Source organism: Spermophilus citellus, assembly GCF_964194105.1.
Source record: "Spermophilus citellus genome assembly, chromosome: 11".
Taxonomy (NCBI): domain Eukaryota; kingdom Metazoa; phylum Chordata; class Mammalia; order Rodentia; family Sciuridae; genus Spermophilus; species Spermophilus citellus.
This window is the reverse complement of record NC_138192.1, coordinates 101386215-101412732: the sequence shown is the minus strand read 5'-3', so window position 1 is coordinate 101412732 and position 26518 is coordinate 101386215. Positions and strand designations below refer to the sequence as shown.

Genomic DNA, 26518 nt, shown 5'->3' with positions numbered 1-26518 from the left:
TGAGAACCAAAGCACACCAGGATTTGAAGACAATATTAAAATGTAACTGTAATTTAAAAAACATTGTTTACATGTTGAAATGATGTCTTAGGTATGATTGATTAATAAAACATGAAGATTAATTTCAAAAAAAAAAAAACAGACTCAGTGGGGTGGGACTTCCCCATTGAATGCTGCTTTATATCTTTTCAGCCAAATGCCATTTACATCTGCCCACCATTTGGAATCTCCTTTGACTTTCTGCTTCTTACAAAAAAGAAATAAAACAAGTATCGCAGTAGTCACAGATAGCATCATGGCATTTCCTTCCTTCTCTCAAAATACACCTTTTGGGTGTTTTATGAACAAGAACTTAAGGAAAGTAGATATTTTCTTTTAATTTTTTTTTAGTTGTAGATAGACACAATATCTTTTTAAATTTTATTTATCAATTTTTATGTGGTGCTGAGGATCAAACCCAGTGCCTCACACGTGTGCTAGGCAAGGGTTGTGCCACTGAACCATAACCCCAGCCCGGAAAGTAGATATTTTCAAGTGAAAATTTTGTGAAGTCTTACTATGATGTAAGCTAATGAAGATTTTGAAGAATGCATCGTGAATTCCAGAGGGGTGACTACCACATTGACGTCTGTATCAATGACTACCTGGATGTTTTCTGCCCTCACTATGAGGACTTCGTCCCAGAAGATAAGACTGAGCGCTATGTCCTCTACATGGTCAACTTTGATGGGTACAGTGCCTGTGACCACACTTCCAAAGGCTTCAAGAGATGGGAATGTAACCGGCCTCACTCTCCAAATGGACCACTGAAGTTCTCTGAAAAATTCCAGCTCTTCACTCCCTTTTCTCTAGGATTTGAATTCAGGCCAGGCCGAGAATATTTCTACATCTCCTCTGCAATCCCAGATAATGGAAGAAGGTCCTGCCTAAAACTCAAAGTCTTTGTGAGACCAACAAATAGCTGTATGAAAACTATAGGTGTTCATGATCATGTTTTCGATGTTAACGACAAAGTAGAAAATTCATTAGAACCAGCAAATGACACCGTACATGAGTCAGCAGAGCCATCCCGCGGTGAGAACGCGGCACAAACACCAAGGATACCCAGCCGCCTTTTGGCAATCCTACTGTTCCTCCTGGCGATGCTTTTGACATTATAGCATAGTCTCCTCCTGTCACCTGTCACAGAAAACATCAGGGTCTTGGAACACCAGAGATCCACCTAACTGCTCATCCTAAGAAGGGACTTGTTATTGGTTTTTGGCAGATGTCAGATTTTTGTTTTCTTTCCTTCAGTCTGAATTCTAAACAACAACTTGGGGTTGGGGGGACTGAATAAACTAGTTGCTGCCTCCCTCACCCCACCCCCAGCCCTTGCCCTTGACTTCTCTCACCCCTTCCAAATTAAATGGACTCCAGGTGAAGATGCCAAAAAAAAAAAAATCCTCAAAAAAAATAAAATACTTGGGAATCAACCTAACAAAAGAGGTGAAAGACTTATACAATGAAAACTACAGAACCCTAAAGAGGGATATAGAAGAAGACCTTAGAAGATGGAAAAATATACCCTGTTTATGGATAGGAAGAACTAACATCATAAAAATGGCAATATTACCCAAAGTTCTCTATAGGTTCAATGCAATGCCAATCAAAATCCCAAGGGCATTTCTTGTAGAAATAGATAAAGCAATCATGAAATTCATATGGAAAAACAAAAGACCCAGAATAGCAAAAGCAATTCTAAGCTGGAAGTATGAATCAGGTGGTATAGCGATACCAGATTTTGAACTATACTACAGAGCAATAGTAACAAAAACAGCATGGTACTGGTACCAAAACAGGTGGGTGGACCAATGGTAGAGAATAGAGGACATAGAGACCAATCACAAAATTACAACTATCTTATATTTGATAAAGGGGCTAAAAGCATGCAATGGAGAAAGGATAGCATCTTCAACAAATGGTGCTGGGAAAACTGGAAATCTATATGCAACAAAATGAAACTGAATCCCTTTCTCTCGCCGTACACAAAAGTTAACTCGAAATGGATCAAAGAGCTTGATATCAAATCAGAGACTCTGCGTCTGATAGAAGAAAAAGTTGGCTCCGATCTACATATTGTTGGGTCGGGCTCCAAATTCCTTAATAGGACACCCATAGCACAAGAGTTAATAACTAGAATAAACAAATGGGACTTACTCAAACTAAAAAGTTTTTTCTCAGCAAGAGAAACAAGAAGAGAGGTAAATAGGGAACCTACATCCTGGGAACAAATTTTTACTCCTCACACTTCAGATAGAGCCCTAATATCCAGAGTATACAAAGAACTCAAAAAATTAAACAATAAGATAACAAATAACCCAATCAACAAATGGGCCAAAGACCTGAACAGACACTTCTCAGAGGAGGACATACAATCAATCAACAAGTACATGAAAAAATGCTCACCATCTCTAGCAGTCAGAGAAATGCAAATCAAAACCACCCTAAGATAATCGGACGCCAATTGCTGGGTTTCTGTTCTCACAACTAAAAGGCTCAGGGGTCACTCTAGTTAAACTGGACTAACTGGGCTGCACAAAATAACCACACAAGAGACACAAATACCTTTTTCTTTGGGGTTGCTGTGATGGCTCCTCTGACCTTAAGGGTCCACAGAAAGAGAGAGAGCGAGAGCACGTGCTGACCCCTTTTATTGAGAAGAAGCTATTCAAATGAGGCAAGGGGTCAGGTTTCAGGGGGCTGAGTCTATCTTCATGATGTCCACTGTCAGCAGGTTGACACCTGGGTAGGCCACACCCAAGGGCACAGTAAGAGAAGGGGACACACACAAGGCACTTCCATGGAAGATTCTATCCTAAACAGGGCAAGGAGTTATATTACAAAGGAACAGGTGAGCACAGCTTCACCCATGGGGCTGTAGCAAGACACACCCATTTCTGTGACTGAGCACCTCAGCACCCAGCTGGGGAGTGTAACTCAGTCACCCATAGGGTTGGTCTCCCACGCAAAGTAATACAATTGTGTGTTTCAGTCTCTTTGAGTATATGTGTGATTATATATGGGGTGTGTGTGTGTGTGTGTGTGTGTGTGTGAATTGTCCACATTTTTAATGCATTTTTATCCAGTGGTTTTTATATTACCCACCCTTCCTTCTCAGGTTTTTGTCTGGAATATTTGTTTTAAATGTTTTCTCCCAGATTTCTATTTGTCTTTTGTCATTATTTATAATTGTTAGTCAAAAAATTTAGACATTGTCAAATTCATTGATTCTATTTTTTACTTCATTTGAAATTTGAGTCTTAGTAGGTAGATATTTTTTTTCTATACTAAATACATGTTTCATTATACTAACTTATACGGTTTAATAGTTGGCATTCACATTCCTGGTCCATTTGGATTTTATTCTTCATTATGGTATGAGCTGGTGAATCTAATTTGGTCTTTCTCCAAATTAGTAGGACTGGTTGTCCTACAAATACTTATTAAAATATTCATCTTTTCTCTAGTGATATGAGAAACCACTTTTATCACATACTAAATTCCCATACAAATTTGGACCAATTGTTGGAACTTTCTCTCTTATTGCACTGGTCTATTCATCTATTCATGTGCCAATACCATGAGTGGATAAAAGATCAGATTTATGGTATATTTGTGTATGTGTGTGTGTGTGTGTGTGTGTGTGTGTGTGTGTGTGTAGTGTGTGCTGGAGATTGATCCCAGGAACTTATGCATGTGAGGTAAGCACTCTACCAACTGCGCTATATCCCCAGCCCAGATTTATAATATACTTTTATATTATAAATATAATATATTTATATTTTATTTACTTTTATTTTCCTCTTTTACTTTTATTTTCCTCTTTCTCTATGTCTCTCTCTTTCTATCTTATTGTGCTATTACTACTTTGTCAGGACCTACATGAATCTAGCATGTTTTTATAGAGTTCAGTTTTCAATTTCCCAAGTTATGTAATTTAAGCTCTATCTTCCTCTTCCTCCCCTCAGCCCTGACCTGCCTTTAGACTGAATCAAGAAAGCAGAAGCCACTTGATCAGACTTTTTCATCTTCCCTTTCCTCCTATGAAATCTACCGAGCTGAACTTAAATCTGTTTTATTTCTTATCCCTACTCTTGTTAAACTGAAATTTCTCCACTTGAACTGTAACTCTAGTATCCTTTCGCTTTGTTAAGCTTTTCATTCTTTCAAATGTCCCTTCTCTCTCCTGCATCACCCATCTCTATCTATCTACTAAATCATTTCCATCCACACAAACTTTTCTGTTGACTATCATTCAAAAACTCCTTAACTTGACCTTTATTTCTCTTCAATCACACCCCACTTCTCTTTATCACTCGTCTTTTCTAAAGAGTTATATCTAGTCTCCAACCTCTTTTATCTGGATTTGCATCTTCACCATTGTTTTTATTTTGGTTTGGTCTTAAATGTCCATAAAGACCATGTGCCAAACGCCCTGTGGTGGAACCTTTAGGAGGTAAAGCCTATGGGAGAAAGTTAGGTCAAGTGTATGCCTTTGAAGGGGATGTTGGGACCCTGGTCCCTTCTTATCTCTGCTTCCTGGGTGCCATGAGGTGAGCAGCTTTGCTCCACCATACACTCTCCACCATGATATTCTGCCTTGCTATAGGTCCAAAGTGATGAGGCCAAGCAACCATGAACTGAAACCTATAATCATCAGACAAAATAATCCTTTCCTTCTTATAATTGGTTTGTGTCACTTTGACAGAAAGCTGACACAGTATTAAAATTGCTCTTGTCAAGGTCACCAAGAACTCTAACATTATTATATCTAATGGACTTTTGATGGCTCATTGGCATTTGATAGCAAGTGAAACTTTACTCTCTTGGATCCTATAATTTCATATTCTCCTCTTCCTCAGATTCTTCCTTCTAAGCTTGACCTCTAATTGTTGAAGTCAGTCTTATTTATCTGTCCTTTCTGCAGAGGACTTCATCCAGTTCCATGGCTCTAAGTGCTTATGCCTTCTACATTTACACCTTTATCACAGAACTTTACTTTTGATCTCCAGATTTACTCGATTGCTATTTATCTCTTTAGTTAGATGTCTTGTTAAACTTCTAAATTTTACTAGTCCAAAATACAACCTTTCCCTCAAGCCCATTCCTCTCCCATAATGCACCGTCTCAATAAATTTACCATCATTCAGTTGTTCAAGCTAACAATTCAGCAGGAATCCTGCATTTCCCTCTTTTCCTTATTTCCCATATGTGGCAGCCATGAATGTGCACCTCTCAGATCTCCAGTTGCAGGATTGTTGAGTGACTGCCCAAGCTGCTGTGCTCTGACATCCATCACTATGTTTCAAGCTGCACTTCCCAGCAGTCACTACTGAGAACACCTGGTATAAAGGCAGAGAGACCTGGGACTCTTCTGATGGGAGACCTTGGTTTGAAGACTCCCCATTAACTTTGCTGAAACTTTCTTAGAATGGCATCATGTGTACAATTTTTCCTACCCTTCCTTTCCTTTTTTCCACAAGGATTAGCTTGTATCTACTCTAATATCTCTTCCGATTACCCTCAAATGCATTCCAATTTTTCCTTCACAGTTGTTTCCCTCAAATCTCTTGCATGTCTTACCTGACTTTGTTGGTTGCTGCCCGAAAGATCTAAACTAACACATTGTAGTTGATCCATTCACATTTTTTATATCATTTCTGTCCCCTAAATATATTTCTTGCATCCCTTCTTTATCCACTTCTCTCTATTGTCATCATCACTCAGGTGGAGCTATGATTCCTCCCCCCTCGTTATTGTAACAGTTGGCTATTCTTATTTATTTATTTTTGTTCTAATTAGTTATACATGACAGCAGAATACATTTTGACTAATTGTACACAAATGGAGCACAACTTTTCATTTATCTGGTTATATACTACGCAGAGTCATACCATTCAAGCAATCATACATGTACATAGGATAATAATGTCTGTCTCATTCCACCATCTTTCTCACCCCCAAACCCCTTCCCTCCTCAGTCCCCTTTGCCCAATCCAAAGTTCCTCCATTCTTCCCTAGCCCACTCTCCATTTATGGATCAGCATCAGCTTAATATAGAACAGTTGGCTATTTTTATGCCTTCCCAATCTATTTTCATCACAGTAGGTAGAGTGATTTCTTTTTTTAAAGTAAATCATTGTGTCACTGACATGCTTAATACCTTTCAGTGGCTTCTCATTATGCTTAAAAGTAAATTTTGCCCTCCTGTTATGTCCACAAGATGCCTTAAAACCTGGCTTCTTCTTCTCTCTTCAACTTCATCTCCTATTTCCTTCCGCTAGTCCTGGTGCCCACCAAGTTTCAGACATCTTAGCATCCTTTCTTTTTCTACAAACAGCTGGGTCCTCTGTTCTTCCTCCATCCTGAAATATTTTCTTCCAACCCTTCAGAAAGTAGGCTTATTTTTAGCTCTCAACTTAAACATCTTTATCAGTGAAGATTTCTCCAGCCAAGCTCAGATGTCTACCCAACTTTGTTCTGACTCTTTTCTGCTAGGTAGTTATCACTCTCTGTAACTATTTTGCTTAGGTTTGTTTCTCCCACTTGAACAGAGGATATCAAGTTACGGCCCATAACTGCCATTTGTTTTTCAATGGCTCTAGATCTAAGAATGGATGCTATATATTTAAGAGTTTGAAAAAAAACAATAGCACATTTGAAAAGACTATTTCATGACACTTAAAAATATGTGAAATTTGAATTTCAGTGTCCTTAATAAAGCTGGAACATGAGTGTTATGGTCTGGCTCTGTGGTGTCCTCTCAAAGTTCACGTTTAGAAAATGCAAGAGTTTAGATGTGAAATGATTAGGTTATGAGACTCTTCACTTAGTAAATGCATTAATTCACTTGAATGGATTAAGTGGGTGGTAAATAGTAACTGGGCAGGAAGGGTGTGATTGAATAGGGTGGGTCTCTGGGAGTGTGCCTCTGGGGCACATATTTCCTCCCTGATAGTGAAGCTCTCACTGCTTCCTGGTGGCCTTTGGGAGCTGCTTTCCTCTTACTCACCCTCCATGCCTCACCTCAGGTCCAGAACAGTGGAGGTGGCCTTCTGTGGATGGAGACCTCTGAAACTGTGAGCCCTGAATAAACTTTTTCTTTTCTACACTGTTGTCAGGTCTTTTGGTCATAGTGACAAAAAAGCTGACTAAAACAACAGCACTCATTCATTTCCATATTGTCTATGTCTACTTTCACACTATATCAACAGAGTTCATCAATCCTGTATGATCCACGAAGCCTAAAATATTTATAGAAAACCTGTTCTGATCATTGTACTAGATTTAAGCTGCATGAGTTGGCCACATGATCTTGTTCAGTTCTTCACTCCCAGTGCCTGGTTCATAGCTAGTACTCAGTAATTGCAAATTGAGCAAACCCTTTCCAGTGTCCCCGAGACTGTTAATAGCTGATGATGTAGAGGTAGGCAGGTTTACCTCTCTTTGGCTTCTTCCCTTCAAAAACCCAGACAAATGAATTAGGAACTTATCATTCTGGACTCCAGAGAAGTGCTTTGAAAACAGGACTGTATTTTATTAGTCTTGAAATGTCCAGCACAGTCCCTTGTACAAGATAGGGTGCAACCAGAAACCGAAAGAATTCTTTTGGGTTGACTATTAAGGAGAAATTAAGCATTTCAGCAAAGGACTTCTTAGCACAGTGTCAGTTGTACAAAAGTGTTCAGTTAATGTTTGCTCCTGTCTCAATTTTCTTGCTGTAAACAGGAATAAAGTCATCTTTTACAGGGTTGTCACAGATAAACAGGAATCCTTTGTGTGAAAAAGACATGCAAATCGCAAAAGCTACCCAAACAGACTTATCCACAATAAATTAATAAATCTTGGCATTGGGCAACTTGCCCTGGGGCGAGGAAGAAGTCCCAACTGGAGTGTGCCGACGGGGCGGGGCCGGGGGCGGGGTGGGCAGATCGGGTGCGGGGCCTTTCGTCTTCCTTTCCTCCTGCCGTAGCAGCCCGACCGGCCGCACGGGGGCGCCGCTGGGGCAGCTCTGTTCCACGAGTTGCCCAGCAGCGAAGAAGGCGCTCACTTCCGCGTCGGGCCCGGCGGCGTCCGGCTGCCGCGCCGAAGCCCCGGCCGGTCGCAGGTCAGTCGGGAGGCCGCCGCCGCGCCCCGCCCGTGCGAAGGAGCCGGGCGCCGGGTGGGCCGCGGGCCCGGGAGGAGGCGGGGCGCCCCCAGGAGGCCCGGGCCGTGCTGATGATACCGGCGCCCCGGGCTGCAGGCTTGGGCTTCTGACCAATTCGGGGTCCTTGGGCCTTTGGAGACCCCCGCGGGGCTTTCTGGTTTTCCACCCCTTCCTTTTCGTCCCTCTCCGAGGAAGAGTGAGCCCTTCGAGTAGTGTTTCTGAAAGTGTGGTCCTAGGGCGGATCCCGAGCCCCTCTCAGACTGAACCAGATTCTGCTGTAGCCTGGCAGTCTGCATTTTCAGCCAGCGTCCTTATGGTTTTGATGCAGGTGGTCTCAGAACCTCACATCGGGACACAGCCCCTTTGAGCCATGCCCTTCTCACATAGAAGGAAGCCTAAATGGGTGCATCTGAGGATGGAGTTTGGGGAATGCCGCCACAGATCTAGTCTTGAATTGATGATGGTCCTCAGCCTGAGAGATCACCTGGAGGTGGGGGAGGAGCTCTTAGACCCCCGGATTCAGGGTGCTGCTGCCTTCCTGTAGCTATCAGGTCTTCAGATGCACTGCTGCTTCGTGAGTGAAGGGTCCTGGATCAGGAGCCATAAGGGTGGAGCAGTCCTGAAGGAGGCCGCTTCGGGGGTGCAGCTGGAAGAACTTGGGATGGATCCTGCTGCCCTGGATTGCAACTGGTTCCATCACTTATAAGTAGGTCCCAATGTGGACCCTGCACACATCACTCTTATTTTTTTATCCAAGTATTTTCATCTGTCAATAGGGTCAGTAATTCCTATCGGATAAGGCTTTTCTGTGAATTGTAGTGGCTGGCACATGCATTCAGTAAATAGGAATTATTAAGGGTGACACCAGCCTTGCCTTGCCTTCCTCAAGCTTACAAATAAGAAAAAAGTAGCGGTTAAATAAGTGGATAGAAACGTGGGCAGAAGTAGAAAGTACATTTGAATAACTGTAAGGATTCTAACTGGGGTGGGTACTTGGGAAGTTCATGCAAGAAAAGAGATGTGTCAATGCCATGAAGAATAGATAGGATTCCAGGGAGCTGGTAACTAGGGTAGCGGGAACCAGTGCCACCCCATGACTCAGAAGCCATTTTCTCATGAATCTTTGGAGTGCTCCTCCCAGGACTTCTGGACAGCAAGAAGTCACATCCATAATGGTTTTGTAAGACTGAACTTTTATCCCATAATAGTTTCTGTCTATTGACCATGATCCACATATGTGGTCTTCTCCATTTTATTGGAAACTGCCTAAATAGGATTATCTACAAAAGGATTTGAGTTGATCACATAGTAATAATGGATTGACCTGGATGTAGTTGCGCCTTTGGCAGCCATTTTAAACTTGCTATGAAGTATATAGGTACTGAAGATTCTCATTATTAAGAGCATCTTTCCTAGCACAGTATCATTTCAGGTTCTGTAAAAACACTACAGACACCTATGGTTAACAATCTCCAGAATGGATTAAGGAATAAAACCCTTAAAATATCACCAAAGCTTTAGCCATTTTAGAGTGAAGAAACTGGATACCTTAGAGGTGTCAATTATAGTTCTAGACTACTCTGGCTACAGAATTCTGATCTCAATTGATAAGTGATATAACTTAAGAATTAGAATTATTTGTTAATAACTTCTGCTTTTTTGTTTCCTTTAATCTACAAAGTCAGTATCAAGTCAGTAAATACCTTATGGTAAAATTTATTTCATTATTCATATTTGTCATTTATTGCATACTTACTCTGAACTAGAGACTATTCCAAATACTTTTTATATATTCTGTTATTTATTCCTCTGTTAGTCCTTAATGTAGGCACCATTGCTGCCTCCATTTTATAGATGAGGAAACAAGAAAAGGAAGATAAATAATTTGTCCAAGATCTCAGAACTAAATGGTAAAAGCCTAGCAGCTCAATTCCATGCTATACACAAATGTCCTCTGCAGTCCAGGTAGCTTCTTCAGTTAAAAAGACATGTCAATACCAAATAACATAAGTGTGCCTCACCTTTGCTTTGTATGTGGACATATGTTTAGTTCTCTAAAGTCATCTCAGCAGCTGTGATTTAGTTGATGATAGTTTATGATCTGTTATAAATTCTCAGGCCAGTTTTCCGACTTCTCAGCATATCTTAAACTTATTTTTTAAAATATTTATTTATTTATTTAATATGGTGCTGAGAATCAAACCCAGTGCCTCACATGTGCTAGGCAAGCGCTCTACACTGGACCTCAACCTCAGCCCCAAACTTCTTTCGTATTCTATAAAATATTTCAATTCAACATTGCCAGTTCTAAGGAAGTGATTTAAAATCATATTCAAGTATATTTATTTTATCATTAATTTATTGTTGAAAATGTCAGTGATGATTGTCCTTTGTTTTTACAGAGGAGGTCCTGAACTGCCATTATTTTGAAGTTTGAAAGTGTGAGACAAACCTTTAGGTGTCCAAGGGAGCAATGGCAGGCCACAAGACAGAAGAGGTGCTCGATATTCTTCGGCTGAATGTGGGTGGCTGTATTTACACAGCCCGGCGAGAGTCTTTGTGCCGTTTTAAGGATTCTATGCTGGCATCTATGTTCAGTGGTCGTTTTCCTCTAAAAACAGATGAATCAGGTAAATTTCTAAAGTCTGGAAACATGATCATGAATATTCATTAGAATGGGAATCTATTTTAAATTCCCTCTGATTTTCCTAATTACATTGGAATATATTAGTCTACTAATTATTGAGATCATTAGGGCTGTATGGAGATTCATTAAGTACATAGAAATTAAATACGAGTTTCTAAAATCTGTGATGCTATTGCTGAAAGTTAACAAAGAAGTGAACGCATGAAGGCCAACCAGGACGAGATTATGGGGATTAATAGTATTTTGAAAGTTATTACTGTCATGGGACCTTATGGGTGAAGGTGTTGAGACTGGTTAAATATATTAGCTTCTCTATGTGTTCTTCAAGTTAGAAAATGTGTTTCGCTCTGAAAAGTAGCTGCCCTCATATCCTACAAAGCAGATGTTGTAAAATTAGAGTTGCCCTTGCCACTTGGCCTAGCTGTATTGTGTGGTGTGGTCTGACATGCGTAGTTGAGGAAATGGCAGTGTAGTGATACCTTTGGTCTCCAAAGTTGATGTTTTAGAAGAAACTATAAAATATAATAATATGGTCTGGGTCTGTTCTCTTTTCTTCAAGTACTGTGACAGTCACTGAACCTACTACTGGTTTATCTTTATCACCCCAAGAGTGGCTTTTGCACTATTTGTGAGTCTCAGAACCCACTCTAGTTCTGTATTAGAGAACTGGGATTGAGAAGTCCTGAGCACATGATACCATTCTATTGTTAATAACTCAAGGTCTTGGGAGGTTGCTTTGTCAACTACATGCAGTTGAAAGAATGGAAAATCACTGATGTCTGGTACCCACAGCCTGATATCCCTGGTACAGAATGTTTATGGTAACTAGGGATTGAGCTCTATTCTCTGCCCCAATTTTTACCTCCTTAATCCTTTTCTCAACAAATCAAGGGAGAAAAGAAAATACGAAGTATGTGATGCAGAAGCTTTTTCTTTTTTTTTCTGATTTTACTAAATTGTCTAAGAAAATTCTTACCATAAAGTGGTACCAACGTGGCATTCCTTTTTTTTTAAAGTGTCTGTTTTCACACTCTTAAGGGACTAACCTAAAAATCTCAAACATAGGGCATACTTGGTGCTAGGAACCTCAGGCTTATAGTGTCACTGATATTTCAACGCTGAACATAGTGGCAAGCACCCAAGTGTCCTCTTTAGCATGGGGCAGCTCCAACTCTATACACCTGTCCTGGGACCTTATGGGTGAAGGTATTGAGACTGGTTAAATATATTAGCTTTTCTATGTGTTCTTCAAGTTAGAAAATGTGTTTCTCTGTGGAAAGTAGCTGCCCTCATAGCCTACAAATCTTTTTAAAGATGTTGAAGTTAGGGGTAAGCTTCCTTTCTACTATCAGTCTGAGGTCCCCTTGGTTTTTGCAGTGACCATAGTAGGAATGTGGTTATTGCATCAAAATTCCAAGTCGATCTTGGAATATATTTTTCTCTATGGTGGGTAAGAATACAAAGTATACCACTAACCCACATAATCTTTTTTAAATTTAATTTAATTTTTTAAAAATTTATTATTTATTTATGTATTTAATTTTTGAGGTACCAGGGATTGAACTCAGGGGCATTCAACTACTGAGCCACATCCCCAAACCTATTTTGTATTTATTTAGAGACAGGGTCTTATTGAGTTGCTCAATGCCTCGCTTCTGCTGAGGATGGCTTTGAATTCTTGATTCTCCTGTCTCAGCCTCCTGAGCTGCTGGGATTACAGGCATGTGCCCGGCCCACATAATCTTTTTGTGCGTATTAGAAAAGTGTGGCCTTTTATCCAAGAGGGTACAACTCCATGGCAGAGTGCACTTGGCTGGAAGAGCAAAGTGTGAGCTTGATTTTAGCCTTGCTCGTCCCCTTGGCCTGGCCTACAGGTACAGAGTTCACCCACACAACCAAACATGACAACCCTGGAGATAGATACTTGCTTTCAGATTTATGTGCAGTGTTTTAGAGATGCAGATGATTTCCCCAAACAACCACTCAAATTCAGTTATGTACTATCATCTATTTGTAAGCTGAGGGTAGCTAGTATATCATATTTACTGTTCCAGGTGAAACATCAAAAGTCTAACTTAGTTTAATTAGCTAAACCTATCTCAATAATAAATGTAACTTTTTTTGTGAGAAATAAATATTTACAATTGTAGAGGTCATCAGACTTGTTGAAGTTTTATTGATCATCGTATGAATCTATGCAACCATTTTTGAACTGAATGTTTTCTAGGGGCTTGTGTTATTGATCGTGATGGACATCTATTTAAATACCTTTTGGATTATCTTCATGGAGAAGTTCAGATTCCCACAGATGAGCACACTCGTGTTGCGCTACAGGAAGAGGCTGATTACTTTGGCATACCTTACCCATACAGCCTGTCTGACCACTTGGCCAATGAAATGGAGACATATTCTTTAAGGTCAAATATAGAACTTAAAAAGGTCTTGGCATTTTCTTAAGTTTTAAAATATGTAATTTATTTATTATGCACAAAGCAGTATGTATTATCTTGTATCACCTGTGTTGTCACATAATGAAACATGAGATAGTTCTTATGCTTTTTGAAGACATGACTCTTAATTACTCTTACTCAGTTTTTAAGGCCACAATTCAGTTCTAGAAAAGTGTATTACTTTGCCACTCAAGGATCAATTGAATTTATATTTCTCTTTTTGATGACTTTTTTATGGAACCATTCTGCTGCTAAAGCTCTTTTAAATTAAGAGAAATATTATGATACTTCTTAGAGCATACTAGTATTATTTAGTTTACTAAAATGGTTATTTTAAAAGAGTAGTCATACTAAATAATATTTTTTTTACCTGATTTAGTGAGTGTATCAGTGAGTTAAAACATTAATTCAAATTGAGATCAGTAAATCTTTTTAAAGATGTTTCTGTTTTAAATCACATCTTTTTTTTGTTTGTTTTTTGTTTTTGTATACCAGGGGTTGAACTCAAAGTCACTCAACCACTGAGCCACATCCCCAGCTCAGTTTTGTATTTTATTAGAGATAGGGTCTCACTGAGTTGCTTAGTGCCTTGCGGTTGCTGAGACTGGCATTGAACTCACGATCCTCCAGTCTCAGCCTCCAGAGCTGCTGAGATTACAGGCGTGCATCACTGCACCCAGCCACATCTTTTTTTTTTTTTTATTTAAATTTTTTAATTTTTTAATTTAAATTTTTTAAAATTACTTATACATGAGAGCAGAATGCATTTTATTTCATTGTACACAAATGGAGCACAACTTTTCATTTCTCAGGTTGTACACCATGTGGAGTTGCATCTTAAGATCTTTACATGAGTTGATAAGTTTCATTATCTCTGTCTTATGATAAATATTATATTTGATATTAATTAGTACCTAAGAAAACTGTTTTCCCTGGGTAATTGTTAATAGTGAAAAGTGATCTCAACTGGTTTGTTTCTTTGATTTGGATGTCAGTGTCTAGGAAGTAAGCTGATGGATGGTTGATCATTAGGAGTGCAGCTCAGAGAGAAAGTTGATTTGGTTCCAGGTTCCCTTCAGGAATTTGCATAGATGTATGTGTTTTGATACTGAAGTTATTTATAAATTTAACTGCCAAATAATAGTCTTTTAGTGCTGTTTGACATATTTACAGAATGGGGCTAAAAAAAGCCTGGGGAAAGTTAATGTTCATCTTTTGAATTTCAACTCTATTGTTTTTTATTCCTAGTTTGTATTTAATGAAGGCAAAGCATATCCACATTTATTTAATCAGTTAACACATATATGTTTTAACTGTTTGTGACATATATGGCACTGTACAGGGACTGTGTTGGATACTCAGAAATACAATGTACAGTTTTTGCCTTTGAACAATTTATAGTGTAGTTAGAAATTCTTATAGATATGCAAGGACAGTTTAAGACCAATCAGGAGCAATATTAAATGAAAGGGCAAGACACAAGAGGTCCTTAGATTCACTACTTAGTGTAAATATTGGGCATGTCCTTTGTGTCAGCCACTATTCCAGACACTTGAGGATATATTAGTGAACAAAACAACAAAGGTGCCTCTCCTTAAGGTGTGTAGAGTAGTAATGTCATTTCTCCCAGGGAAGGCCCTTTGCTACTCCACTGGGTGAAACCCCATGCTCCCTTCCTTGCAGCGCCTTTATTCTCATCAGGTGGTACTTGTTACATGGTATGTTGATAACTTAGTTAATGTCTGTCTTTTGCATTAGCTGTAAACTCTTGGAGGGTAGGTCTCTTCACCATAGTAACTCCAGGACCTTAATGCTCAACACATAGTAGGTATTTAATATTCAAGCAAATGAATGGTTAGATAAATGCCAAATGAGTTCAAACAGTATTTTTTGAGTTCACATATATCTATCTTTCAGTGTAAAAGAACAAGTTAATCTGGTTAGTCCTTTTTTGGAATTTGGAATTAAACATAAGGATCAACTATGGGGCTAGTCAGTGGAAGGTGAACGGAAGATTGAATCAAATGGGAAATATTTGTGAAAATATTCTAAAGGAAAAAGAAGAGATCTAACTTTTACTTATTTTAGGAAGACTATAAAATTAAAAGATTATAAAATTGGTCGGCTGGAAGAGGAGATAAAATAGAATTTCCATATGGAAAAGGATTGTCTAAATGAAAAAAGTGCATTGGTTTTTGGGTGGTATTTTTTGTGACCCTTCCACCCATAATTTCATTACATACATGTTTAAAGACTAGGCTGAAATTTATAATCTTTTTTATTTCTCTTCTGATCAGTTTGGATTATAGCTTTGCATGAAAATAATAGAACAAATTCATTTTTCACTTTACTCCATTAAATTCAAGTTTTACATATATATATATATTTTGCTTCAGGCTTTAACAGACTTCTGTGATTCATATGGCTTAGTTTGCAATAAGCCAACAGTTTGGGTTCTCCACTATCTTAACACATCTGGTGCAAGCTGTGAGAGCAGAATTATTGGTGTATATGCCACAAAAACTGATGGAACTGATGCTATTGATAAGCAGCTTGGAGGAAGAATTCATAGCAAAAGCATTTTTAAAAGGTATGTCCAAATTTAAAAGTAAAAGGAACAAAATAGAGTGTTGATGCCTTCTAAGAGGTGAAATATTGTGCTTGACTAGAAAAGACCATAAGCACATCTCAGTGAATGTGGTGAGCCCCATAGCTGTGGAGATAGGTCTACATCAGGAAGAGAGTATGACTAACACCATTGTACATGTATACAAATTACAGGCCATCTGTATGGTCAGGACAGTGGTTCTCAACAAGGAGTAAGCATTAGAATCCTTTGAGAGGCTTTAAAAAAAAAAAAAAAAAAAAAGCAAAGCCACATGCCCAGTGTCTTTCCTGAACACTAGGCAGAAGCACTGACTAGAAGTCAGCAGGCCCAGTGAGTGGCCCAGGGCTGCCTTTGTCTCATGTCTTCTGAAAAATGAAGGCCTTCCTTGGTCTCTTCCAGCTTTTGAATTCTATGACTTAAATACATTAAAGTTGTCCCTTTAATGTAGTTCGTGTAATCTTATGATACTGGTCAATTCAACTAGCAAACTTTTATTTATTTATTTAAATTCTCTGGGAGATTGGATTGGGTCACATATTAGTGACTAATGCTTGACCATATATATAGGCTTGGTTTTCAGATGATTATAGAGGTCATCAGTTTCTGAATTCTTTATGGGCAAGGATGCTTCTATATGAGGTATATACAAGTGCATGGCATGATGATAGGAAAGTTACTAGAGTTGGCTGATTTTTTTTAAAAAATTGATTTTAAAATGTACTGACTTATCAATATGGTTTATATTATGAAATTAACAGATACTTTACTGTGGTAAAAAAAGATCAAATGTATGTGCTATTGTGTGTGTGTATATACTTGTATACACATATGTGTATATTAATTTATAGTTTATGTGTAGGTGTAAGGGTCACAGAACAACCACTGAATGTCTATGTTATTTTTTCCTTAGTCATCAAGCACTTACTGAGTCTCCATTAGCCGAATATATGTATACAGATTCATATGTTGGTATTTCCATTATTTTTTGTAATATTTCTAGAGAGGCGGGAAATAATGTTCAGTACATTTGGAGTTATTATTCAGTAGCTGAGTTGAAGAAAATGATGGATGCCTTCGATGCTTGGGAAGGAAAAGGTACAGTGCGATTCTTTTCACATACTTTTCCTTAATAAGACAAAGTAAACATAAATGTTGCATTTCTTTTTTGAGAAAATATATTTTTGAGTGTGTCAAGCTATTTGTCATCTTGTGGTGACATTGAGATAGTTTCCTTATAAATCTTTAAACTCCATGAATTTCGAGATACTATTAATAATTTATAATTTACTAGCCTCAAATATGCTTCTATTAGTTGTGCTTAATTAGTTCAATTAAGCAAGAGCTTATTTAGACCTACTGTGTACCTAGCATTGTCCTAAGAAGTAAACCTCTAAATTAAGCATAAAATGAGTAAGAAAATGGAGAAAAAATGAAAATCATGAAGGAGGTGTCTAAAGCACTCTTAGAAAACAAGATAATTTTTAAATACACACTTTGAAAACTGGAAATTTTAAGTCAAGCTACCTGGAGAGAGCTGACAATACACTGTTTTAATTAGTTTGCATGTATAGCTCTTAGTACTAAAGCAACCTATATACTGCTTACTATTTCCAGTTGTATATAGATGAGGAAACAGTCTCAGAAAGACCATGCGGGACTAGCTTAGAAATTACAGAGAGTTAACTGTTCTATGCTTAAGTATTTTTTCTTAAATAATAAGTATATATCGAATGTTCATTAGGTACAAAGCACTCTAAGTGCTAAAATTGGATCCATTGATGAATAAGACACATCACAATCCTCAAATGACTTTGAAAACTGGTAGAGCCATATTGCCAATCACATAAGAATGAATGAAAGGAAGAGGCTATTTATTTATGTATTTGCAGTACTGGGAATTAAATCCTAGGGCCTTGTCATGCTAGGTAAGTGCTCTACCATTGAGCTATATCCCTAGCCCAAAAGGAAGAGACTTTTAATTGATTAACTTATTAATTAGTTAATTTAACGGTAGAATGCATTTTGACATATTGTACACAAGTGGAGCACAACTTCTCATTCCTCTTTTTGTACATGGTGCAGAGTCACTCCAATAGTGTAATCAAACATGAATATAGGGTAGAAGAGATTTTTATTAAAAACTCTATATCTGCCAGTCCACCATTTGGCCAGTGCTGGAACCAGCCTTTCTTCCTTTCTTCAACTTTAGCTCCCTTACCTTCCTCCTTTTCCCTTCCCATCTTACCCCTCAAGCATGCAGGGTGATATATAATAATGAAGAAAGAGCTATTCTCTTTAAGCTTATTATATGAGATTTAATTTACTTTGAGACACTTTACTTTGTTCAAGTTGAGGAACAAACCCCCTGTTGTTCTCTCTGTCTTCTTTTGTGCCTCTGGCCTGGCAGGATGCCCAGGAGACTTCTGGAGGGCCCTGGCCTGGCTTCTTTCTCCACTGACTTTAGGAAGCTGAAGTGGAAAACTGGAATCACTAACTTTTACAAAACATGTGAATGATTTTATTTTTTAAAAACAGCATGTAATAGAGCATCATTGTTATTTAACAAAGTTCTGGAAGGCCTGGAGAAATATTTTTATCATTGGTGTTTACTCTTAACCTTTGCTTCATTCCTGTGCCAGGTGACAGAAGTAAGAGAGAAAAAAACTGTAGAACAGAAAAGACAAAATCATTGCTATTTGTGGACAAGATATATTTTTAGAAAACTTGGAAGAATCAGTTAAAAGTATTTAAGTGATGATTTAGTAGACTAAGATAGCTGGATACAACATAGATTTACAGTGATTGACAGCTTACCTGTAATCAATTAGAAATGATTGTGGGGAAATTTCTTTCACAATAGTAATAAGCAAAACATAAAATAACTAAACTCTCCCTTGAGACTATCTAAGATATGCTTGAGTCTTTTTATGAAGAAAACTGATGAAATGTATTTATCCACCTGTTCCATCAATCCATTCATTCATTCATCTATTTAAAAAAAAAAAGAGAATGGTAAGACTTACCATGATTCTGAATGGAAAATCTGAATATTATAAAGATATCAGTTTTTCTCATATTAAAGTTTTAACATGATTTATGCCAAAATATCAATGGAACTCTTTGGAAATCTTGAGAGAATGATTCTAAAATTCCTCTGAAAGAATAAATAGGTAAAGTAGCCAAGAAAATTTTGGGAAGTAGAATTAGGGGCCTGATAGTAAAACATGCTGATAGTAAAACATGCTACAATAACTCTCTGATAATAAAAAAAAATGGTTTCTTGTGTGTGAATAGAGTACAGATCAAGAGTAAACACTGATAAAATTTTAATAAAAGTACTGTCTGTAATACCAATGGAAAAAAATATAGGTTATTTAATAAATAATTGAGAAATACACTTGAGAGGAAAAATAAAACTTTAACCTCACATCATTTATCAAAATAATTCAAAGTGGATTTATAAATGAAAAAAAACCTTACGTTAAATTAAAATAAATTTAAACAAATAGTTGGCTTTTTAAGTAGAGAAATTATAAGCACAAAATAAATCATAAAGACCAAATTGATAAATTTGTCTACACACATTTTGGGTGTATCTGCAGAATGGAATAAGGTATTAAAATTATTTGGGAATAAATTATTTATATATTATATATATATACTCATGTTTTGGAGTTTGTATATATAACCCAAAGTTGTTTGGAATATAATCAAGCTATTAAATTTAGTTTGAACAACTTTTGACATAAATTAGCACTCATCATTGAAAGCTCATGAAAGAGAATACAAAAAGAAAAAGAAAATGGAGGGAGATCTCATGGAGAGCGATGCTATATTCAGCACCACGGGGCACATCTTGGTAGGAGAGTAGGAGGAATGGCAGCAGGCCACCATGGGGGTCTGGGGTTTATAGGGCCTTAGGAGAGCCAGCTCATGGGAGGAGTTAGCTACTTTTGGAGGGCCCTTTTGGTTGGCAGGTCCAGGTCAAGGGAGGAGTTTTGGTGGTGGGATCATTTAGGGCAGGGTGGTAGGGGAACAGTAAGGGAAGTTCCTTGAGGCCTGTTTTCCATGTCCTTAAATCATAAAATTCAGGAAATGATCAAAAGCAGGAAACAAAATGAAACAAAGTACTTTCAGCTATGAATACATCATATGACTAGAAAAGATTGGAATGAAATATATCAATATGTCCTCAGCTATGATTTCTACTTTTTGGATTAGGATTGATTTTGAGTTTCTTATATATACTTTTCTATATTTTGCAGGTTTTATATAATGAGTGTGAATTATTTTATAGACAGGTAAAAAATGAAAGTTAAACAAATTGCACTCCATAGATCTATACAATGAAATACTACTTAGCAAAAAACAATAATACATCAACATGGATGAATTTTAAAGCAGCATACCAAAGAAGCTAAACACAAAAGGCTACATATTATATGACCCCATTTTTATGTCATTCTGAAAAAGGTGAAACTAGAGAAGGAGGGGAGGATGTTGTTAATTCAGAACATTTTGGGCTGATAGAAATGTTCTATATCCTGATTGTGACCTTGAGTACATGGCTGTACACATTTGTCAAAACTCATTAAAGTATGTACCTAAAAAGGGCAAATCTTATTTTATGTAAATTATCTTAGACCTGACTTAAAAAATAAGGCAAACTTAATGGACCATTTAGTAATGGGTTTGTAACATGTAGGTTTTTGGAATGTGATAAAACAGTTCCAGAAAGTTGTACTTAAAATGAGGTTAATAGGGTTCTTTGAGTCTTGAACATGTCTATGTAATATTTTATAGGCTATATTTGTTAAGTTGGTTATTATTACTAGAACTTTAATGATGAAAAGAAGACACAAAGAATATTATTGGGACTTATAGAGTTATTTTTTTTAATGCCAAGCAATTTTTGTCCAACATAATTGTTATCATTTGTCTATATATAATTTTTTGTTTTTTTAAATTGATGTAACATTCATATAATGTAGAATTAACTAGTTTAAACTATACATATCATGCCATTTACTACATTCACAATGTTGGGAAACCATTACCTGTCTAGAGCCCCAGTACCCATTAAGCAATTACTCCCCCCCATTCAGTTTTCCCCTGTAGCCCTTGCAGCCACTAGTCAATTGTCTGTCTCAATGAGTTTAGCCTATCTGCATACTCCATGTAAATGGAATTGTACAAGATGTGATCTTTTATGTCTGGCATCTTTTATTACCATAATGTTTTTGAGGTTCATAAGAATGTAGTTTTAAGTTTCAATCAAAAGTGTGTCATATTTAAAAATTAAAGTTAATTTGGCTGTTTTCTTTGCTTAACATGTTAACTCAGATTATTCTGGCTTTAATAGGGTGGTGATGTTTCCTATTTACATAGTATCTGCTATTTAAGGAATGGTTCTCTAAGTTTACCTGATTTGATGGTCAGAGCAGCATAGTGATGCAAACAGAGCAAGTGGTATAATCACTGTCCAGTATTATAATCTTACCAACATGACACTGATAGAAAGGCACCAACAATTTTGAGTGTTTAAACTGTCACATTTATTCACTTACTTAATTATCACAACAATCCTGTGAAGTGCAGACTATTATTATCATTCTCTTTTTATAGAGAAATATCAAAGTTTAGGCCCAGAAAAGTAACTTTCCTAAGGCAACACTGGTGAGTGACTGAGTGGGATACAGACTCAAGCTGTCTTGGCCAGAGTGTGTGCCTGTAACCAGCATGTGCTCAGCCCTTTGAGCATGCATGGTGGCCTGAGTTGCCTCAGTAATCTAAGTGGCAAAGTCCAGGTTGGTAGCAGCTCTTCTAGATCCAGGCCATGCGCTGTACCACTCTGCTGTCTTGGTGCTTTGAGTGAGCATTTCCTGTTGATGTTGTACATGCCTCCCTTCATCAAGTGGAGAGGCATGAATCTCAAACTCTTCCTGGTGAATCTTACTGTGACACAGTGTTTCTCAACAGTGTGGACAGTAGGTCTCCTAATTAGGTCTTTTTATCTTCAAGGTGTTAGCTACTGGCGGGTGCCTCATGAACTCATAGAATGTTGGACACTGGAGGAGCGGCCTTTACTTGGAAGTCTGCGGCATATGACTCCAATTCGAAAGAGGTTATTTGTTATTTTTGAAAAATATGTGGCTGTTGCTTTTATTTCCCATATGAAGGGGGAAATGAATAATAGTTCTTGACCATAAACTTATTAGTCACCTTGGTGAATATTCTTCTGCCTTATCATAATATAGATCTTGAGAAGGGTAGAATTACAAAAACTATGTAAAAACTGGGGATAATTAATTTTCTAAAACTGAATGTATAGTATATTCTCTTTGGAGAATGTGGTTTTTTAGTAGCAGTGCTGTGGTAGGGGTTTTTCCCCCCACAGAAGACAAATCCTATGCTTTATTGGCAATTGTCAAAAAAAATCTATTTAGACTTAATACTTGAAATTTCCTATGCCTTATTCTGAATTTCTTTTTCTTTCCTATTGCCACAAATAGCATTTTTATTTAATGGTATTTTCTTGTGTTCCATGACATTATTAGCATTAAATTCACTTCACATCTGCATCTTTCTGTTTTAAATACATTTAAAATCATACTTTAATTTTAGTGTCTGGGTTTTATGCAGGGCCTTCAGATACTGTGGCATCACTATCACCTGATCTGGAGTTTGCTTTCTAACCACATGGAATTTCAGACTACTTTCTTACTTTTGTTCTCTGGATCTTTTTCAGTAATGAAGAGAAGTTGCAGTTTTTAGTAGTTAATCTTTATCTCTTATCAAAACAGATCTCATCTTTATTTTTAAAGATTTTAATTTTATTATCATTCCTTATTTTGCCTTTTGAATCAATAGTTAGCAAATATTATTTGGGTCTAGCACAGTGGTTCTCAATAAGGGGCGATTTGTCCCTCAGGGGATATTTGACACTGTTAAGCTGTCACATTTCTGGTGTGCAGTGCTATTGGCATCTTGTAGGTAAGGTCAGGAATACTGATGAACATTCTACAATCCTTAGGGCAGATCCACCTGATCAAAGAATTATATGACCAAAATGATAATAGCACAAAAGGTTAAGATACCTTGGTGTGGAGTCTAGTGGAAGATGTAGGCAGAAAACAAGCAGACAGGACTGGTTTATGGAGACTTTCCTCTGTGTTAGTTTCTCTAAGATATCATGAAGCATCATTTTTGATGCATTAACAAGATAATGATGACTGAGAAGTGCTATGATGACCCAAGGAGCAATGTGACTCACCAGAGAAAATCTAATTATGTTCCGTAAAGTTTTAGGTTTAATGTATTATATTGGCATTCTTACTACATACAGAAATTTTCATATAATCATGCTATTGTTTGATCCCATTTCCAAGAATGAGAGTTCTCTCCTGTAATTGCCTTTAACAACACACTAAGGCTGTGTGAAAAGAAGTGGACTGGGAAGATTGCTGTTGCCCTTCATGTTTTTTAGGTCATTTTTAGAAATATTCTCCCTTTAGGTTATTTATGATGAATGGTAACCTTAGTTCAGGAATCTTTGAAAGTTTGTCCAGAACATTCCAAATTCAAAAACATTTAACCATACCATGTTTTTGAGCATTCTAGCGGTCCCACCCTCAAATGTGTGCCACAACATGCACATTTTACTGCTGTCTTAGGTTTTGTTACAGAATAATTGTGAAATACAGATCTAACACAGTTACATCGATGTTGTTACTATAGACCTTTTCAGAACCTTTAATTTGTCAACATGGATTTTAAAGCTCCAGTTGGAGAATAAAATATACAATAGCATTTCTCAAATTTATTTAATCGTGAAACCCTCTTTTTTTTTTTTTTACTTCAATAAACTTCACACTTCTGGGGAAAACTACTTTGGATATTCTTGATTATCTTCTTACTACATCAGTATTCTTGGGAACAGAGTGATTGGTAGTGTAATTCTTATAAAACACTCCATATTTACCTTTTGGAGTTTAATATTATGTGTGATTTTTTTTTTGACACCAGGGGTGCTCAACCACTGAGCCACATCCCAGCCCTTTATACACACACACACACACACACACACACACACACTTTTTGAGACAGGGTTTTGCTAAATTGCTTAGAGACTTGTTAAATTGCTTACTTGCTAAGTTGCTGAGGCTGGCTTTGAACTTGTGATCCTTCTTCTTCAGCCTCCTGAGCTCCTAGGATTATAGATGTGTCCCACCTTGCCCACCTTATGTGTGACTTGATAAGATATAATTTGTATTCAAGTTGTAAACCTGCTAACTTACATACTGATGTCAGTGGAAGTTGAAAGTTAAAATAGGTTGATACTTATGAACCTCCTGACGGTTTAATTTTTCATGAAAACCTTTTTAGTAACCCTAAAAGTACACTTTGGAGAAGTTTTGATTAGTTACTAACCTGTAAATACTGAAAAATACATGCTTCTATATTTCTAGGCGACTGATAACACTCAATGAAGAGGAAGAAGAAGGTGTGAATTGTAAGGCTGGTCCTAAGCCAGTCAGATTTTTGGGCCCTTCCACAAGCACCCAAATTAAAGTGAAAAACTCCACTTCAGTCAGGGTGTCTCCAGCTAGCGCTATCCAGATCTCCTCTCAGATGCCAGCAAACCAGTCTCAGGGTGGCAGCTTTGGAAAGGCATCTCAGCGCTCTGTGAACCCTGTGAGCACTGGGACATCTGGTCACTCTCAAGCTTCACATGGGGCCAGAAGTGCTGAAAATGGAGCCCCACACCCGCCTCCAGCAAAGGTGTTGCTCTCTGACAAGAAGTCTACACCCCACCGAGTGATAAAGCTGAAGAGGACTCCATTGTGTGCTGCAGTGCCTTCTCTGCCCATCCCCACAGCAGCATCGAGGCAGGCCAGCCCCTCTAAACCTTTGGATGTGGGAACTGAAAATGAGAAAGACCAATCTGATGGATAAAAATGGTAGATTTGATACTCCTGTTTGTCTCAGAGCTTTCAACACCTCTGATACCAATAAGTGACTCTGTTTCTTGATGCAGTAGAAGGGAAGGCTTCTGTTTATGCTTAAGATTATTATGGGAAAAATGAATTGTGTAAAGTAGGAATGGAGGAGGGGAGACTTTGAATGGTTGGGGTTTTATTTAAATTTACTTCTCATCCATCTTCCCAACTTTTAAAGGATTGTCTATGAGCAGTTTGATTTTCTGTTTTTTTTTAATTTTATTTAAATGGTTAATTGGTATTAAGGTGACAGTACAGCACAGTGATCATTAGAGAAGTCTCTTTTGTTGCTGAAACATTGTAGACTCTAGGCACTTTTGTAATGCTCCTTCTTGCAGCCCAGGTCCTGTCTGGTGAGTGGAGAGGGTGGGATCAGCACTTGCCTACAGTATATTGAAGCCAGTAGAGGTCAGAGAGGAAGAGTAGAACAAGGTAAGCTGCCTGAAGTTGCTCTCAGGCTCAAAACACAATACGAAATGAAATGATGGGGAGAGGAAAAGACAATAATTTGAGATCACACTCTGACTCTCACTTGAGCCATTTTCTTTCCTAAATTGGCTTTTGTTATTCTTTTCCGTTAGCAGATTTATTTATAGACACCACAGAAAGATTTCAGTGATAAGAATTATACAACATGTCTTTGGAATGAAATGTTAAATTTTTGAATTTGAATAGTGCAGTTTTGAAATTACTTTGAAAAAGAGAAGTTAAAAAATTTAACTTTTTAACTAAAGTTAATATTCGTTCTTCAGAACTGACCATTATAGTCATTCTGAATAAACAGTATGATTTTTTATGCATAACTTGAATTTAATATTTTTAAACAGAATATTTTGATTAATCCTCTATTTTTCATGACTATTCACTTGTGCATTTACTTTACATGTTCTGTTTTGTAACTGAAACACATATTCTACTTTCAGTGAGCAGTATGCCTTCAGCATTTTCAACAATAAGCTCATAAAGCAGGATACTTTTTACTTAGATGCTTAGCATTGTTCTTGCATAGCCTTGAAAAACGTAAAGTAAACATAGTCAAAACATTATTTTTTACAAAATAAAGAAAAACTTTTCCATAAAAAGCAACATTTTTCTGTGACTGTTCTTAAGTCTTGAATCTCTTTAGCAGTTTGAAGTTTGTTAGTTAGAATAGGTTTTCTATTTCTGCCTACAAAATTGCTTTCTTGTCCAGATAATGAATGAAATAATTAAAACAATTTTGGATAACTATCCATCTACTAGTACTTTTTTAAATACATGGTTTATTTGGATAGAAAAGTAATTGAAGATACATAATATTCTTCTGTGAAATATATAAAATATTTAGGTGCCTTAAAAATGCTATTATACAGAATCCAGGTGTTCTGAAAATTAAAGACCATAGTGAATTTTTGAAACTACCAATCTGTAAATTATTAGTATTTCTTGATTTCAAGTTGATGATTCATATAAGAAAATTATTTTATACATATATGTGCGTGTGTGTGTGTGTGTGTGTGTGTGTGTGGTGTATTTTATACATAATAAACATTTACTGGAAAGGAAGAGGAAGCATTTTAAAGATTAATCTTGGGTGATTCAGACAATAGTCTCCATTTCAGAGGAAATCTACTTGGTGCACTTAGC

General features: G+C 37.3%; 2 protein-coding genes across 7 annotated transcripts; both read left to right on the top strand.

Moving 5' to 3' along the window:
- Window positions 1-689: 689 nt before the first annotated feature.
- LOC308630534 (ephrin-A5-like) lies at window positions 690-1160 on the top strand (the record flags this gene model as incomplete). The annotated part of the gene is made up of 1 exon (XM_081260630.1): window positions 690-1160. Exon 1 carries the CDS (start codon window positions 714-716, stop codon window positions 1158-1160), a length of 447 nt encoding a protein of 148 aa, XP_081116756.1. The 5' UTR covers window positions 690-713.
- A 6876-nt stretch (window positions 1161-8036) lies between these two features.
- On the top strand, window positions 8037-26253 carry KCTD18 (potassium channel tetramerization domain containing 18). Of its 6 annotated transcripts, none has more exons than XM_081262188.1 (7): window positions 8037-8149; window positions 10591-10818; window positions 13063-13274; window positions 15682-15875; window positions 16894-16988; window positions 21915-22017; window positions 24362-26253. In XM_081262188.1, exons 2-7 carry the CDS (start codon window positions 10662-10664, stop codon window positions 24846-24848), a joined length of 1248 nt encoding a protein of 415 aa, XP_081118314.1. In that variant the 5' UTR covers window positions 8037-8149; window positions 10591-10661; the 3' UTR covers window positions 24849-26253. The 6 variants fall into 6 exon arrangements, with proteins under 6 accessions (XP_081118314.1, XP_081118316.1, XP_081118315.1 ...); XM_081262189.1 differs by lacking the exon at window positions 8037-8149 and adding an exon at window positions 8732-8965; XM_081262190.1 differs by lacking the exon at window positions 15682-15875 and having other exon boundaries at window positions 13063-13252.
- Window positions 26254-26518: the final 265 nt, after the last annotated feature.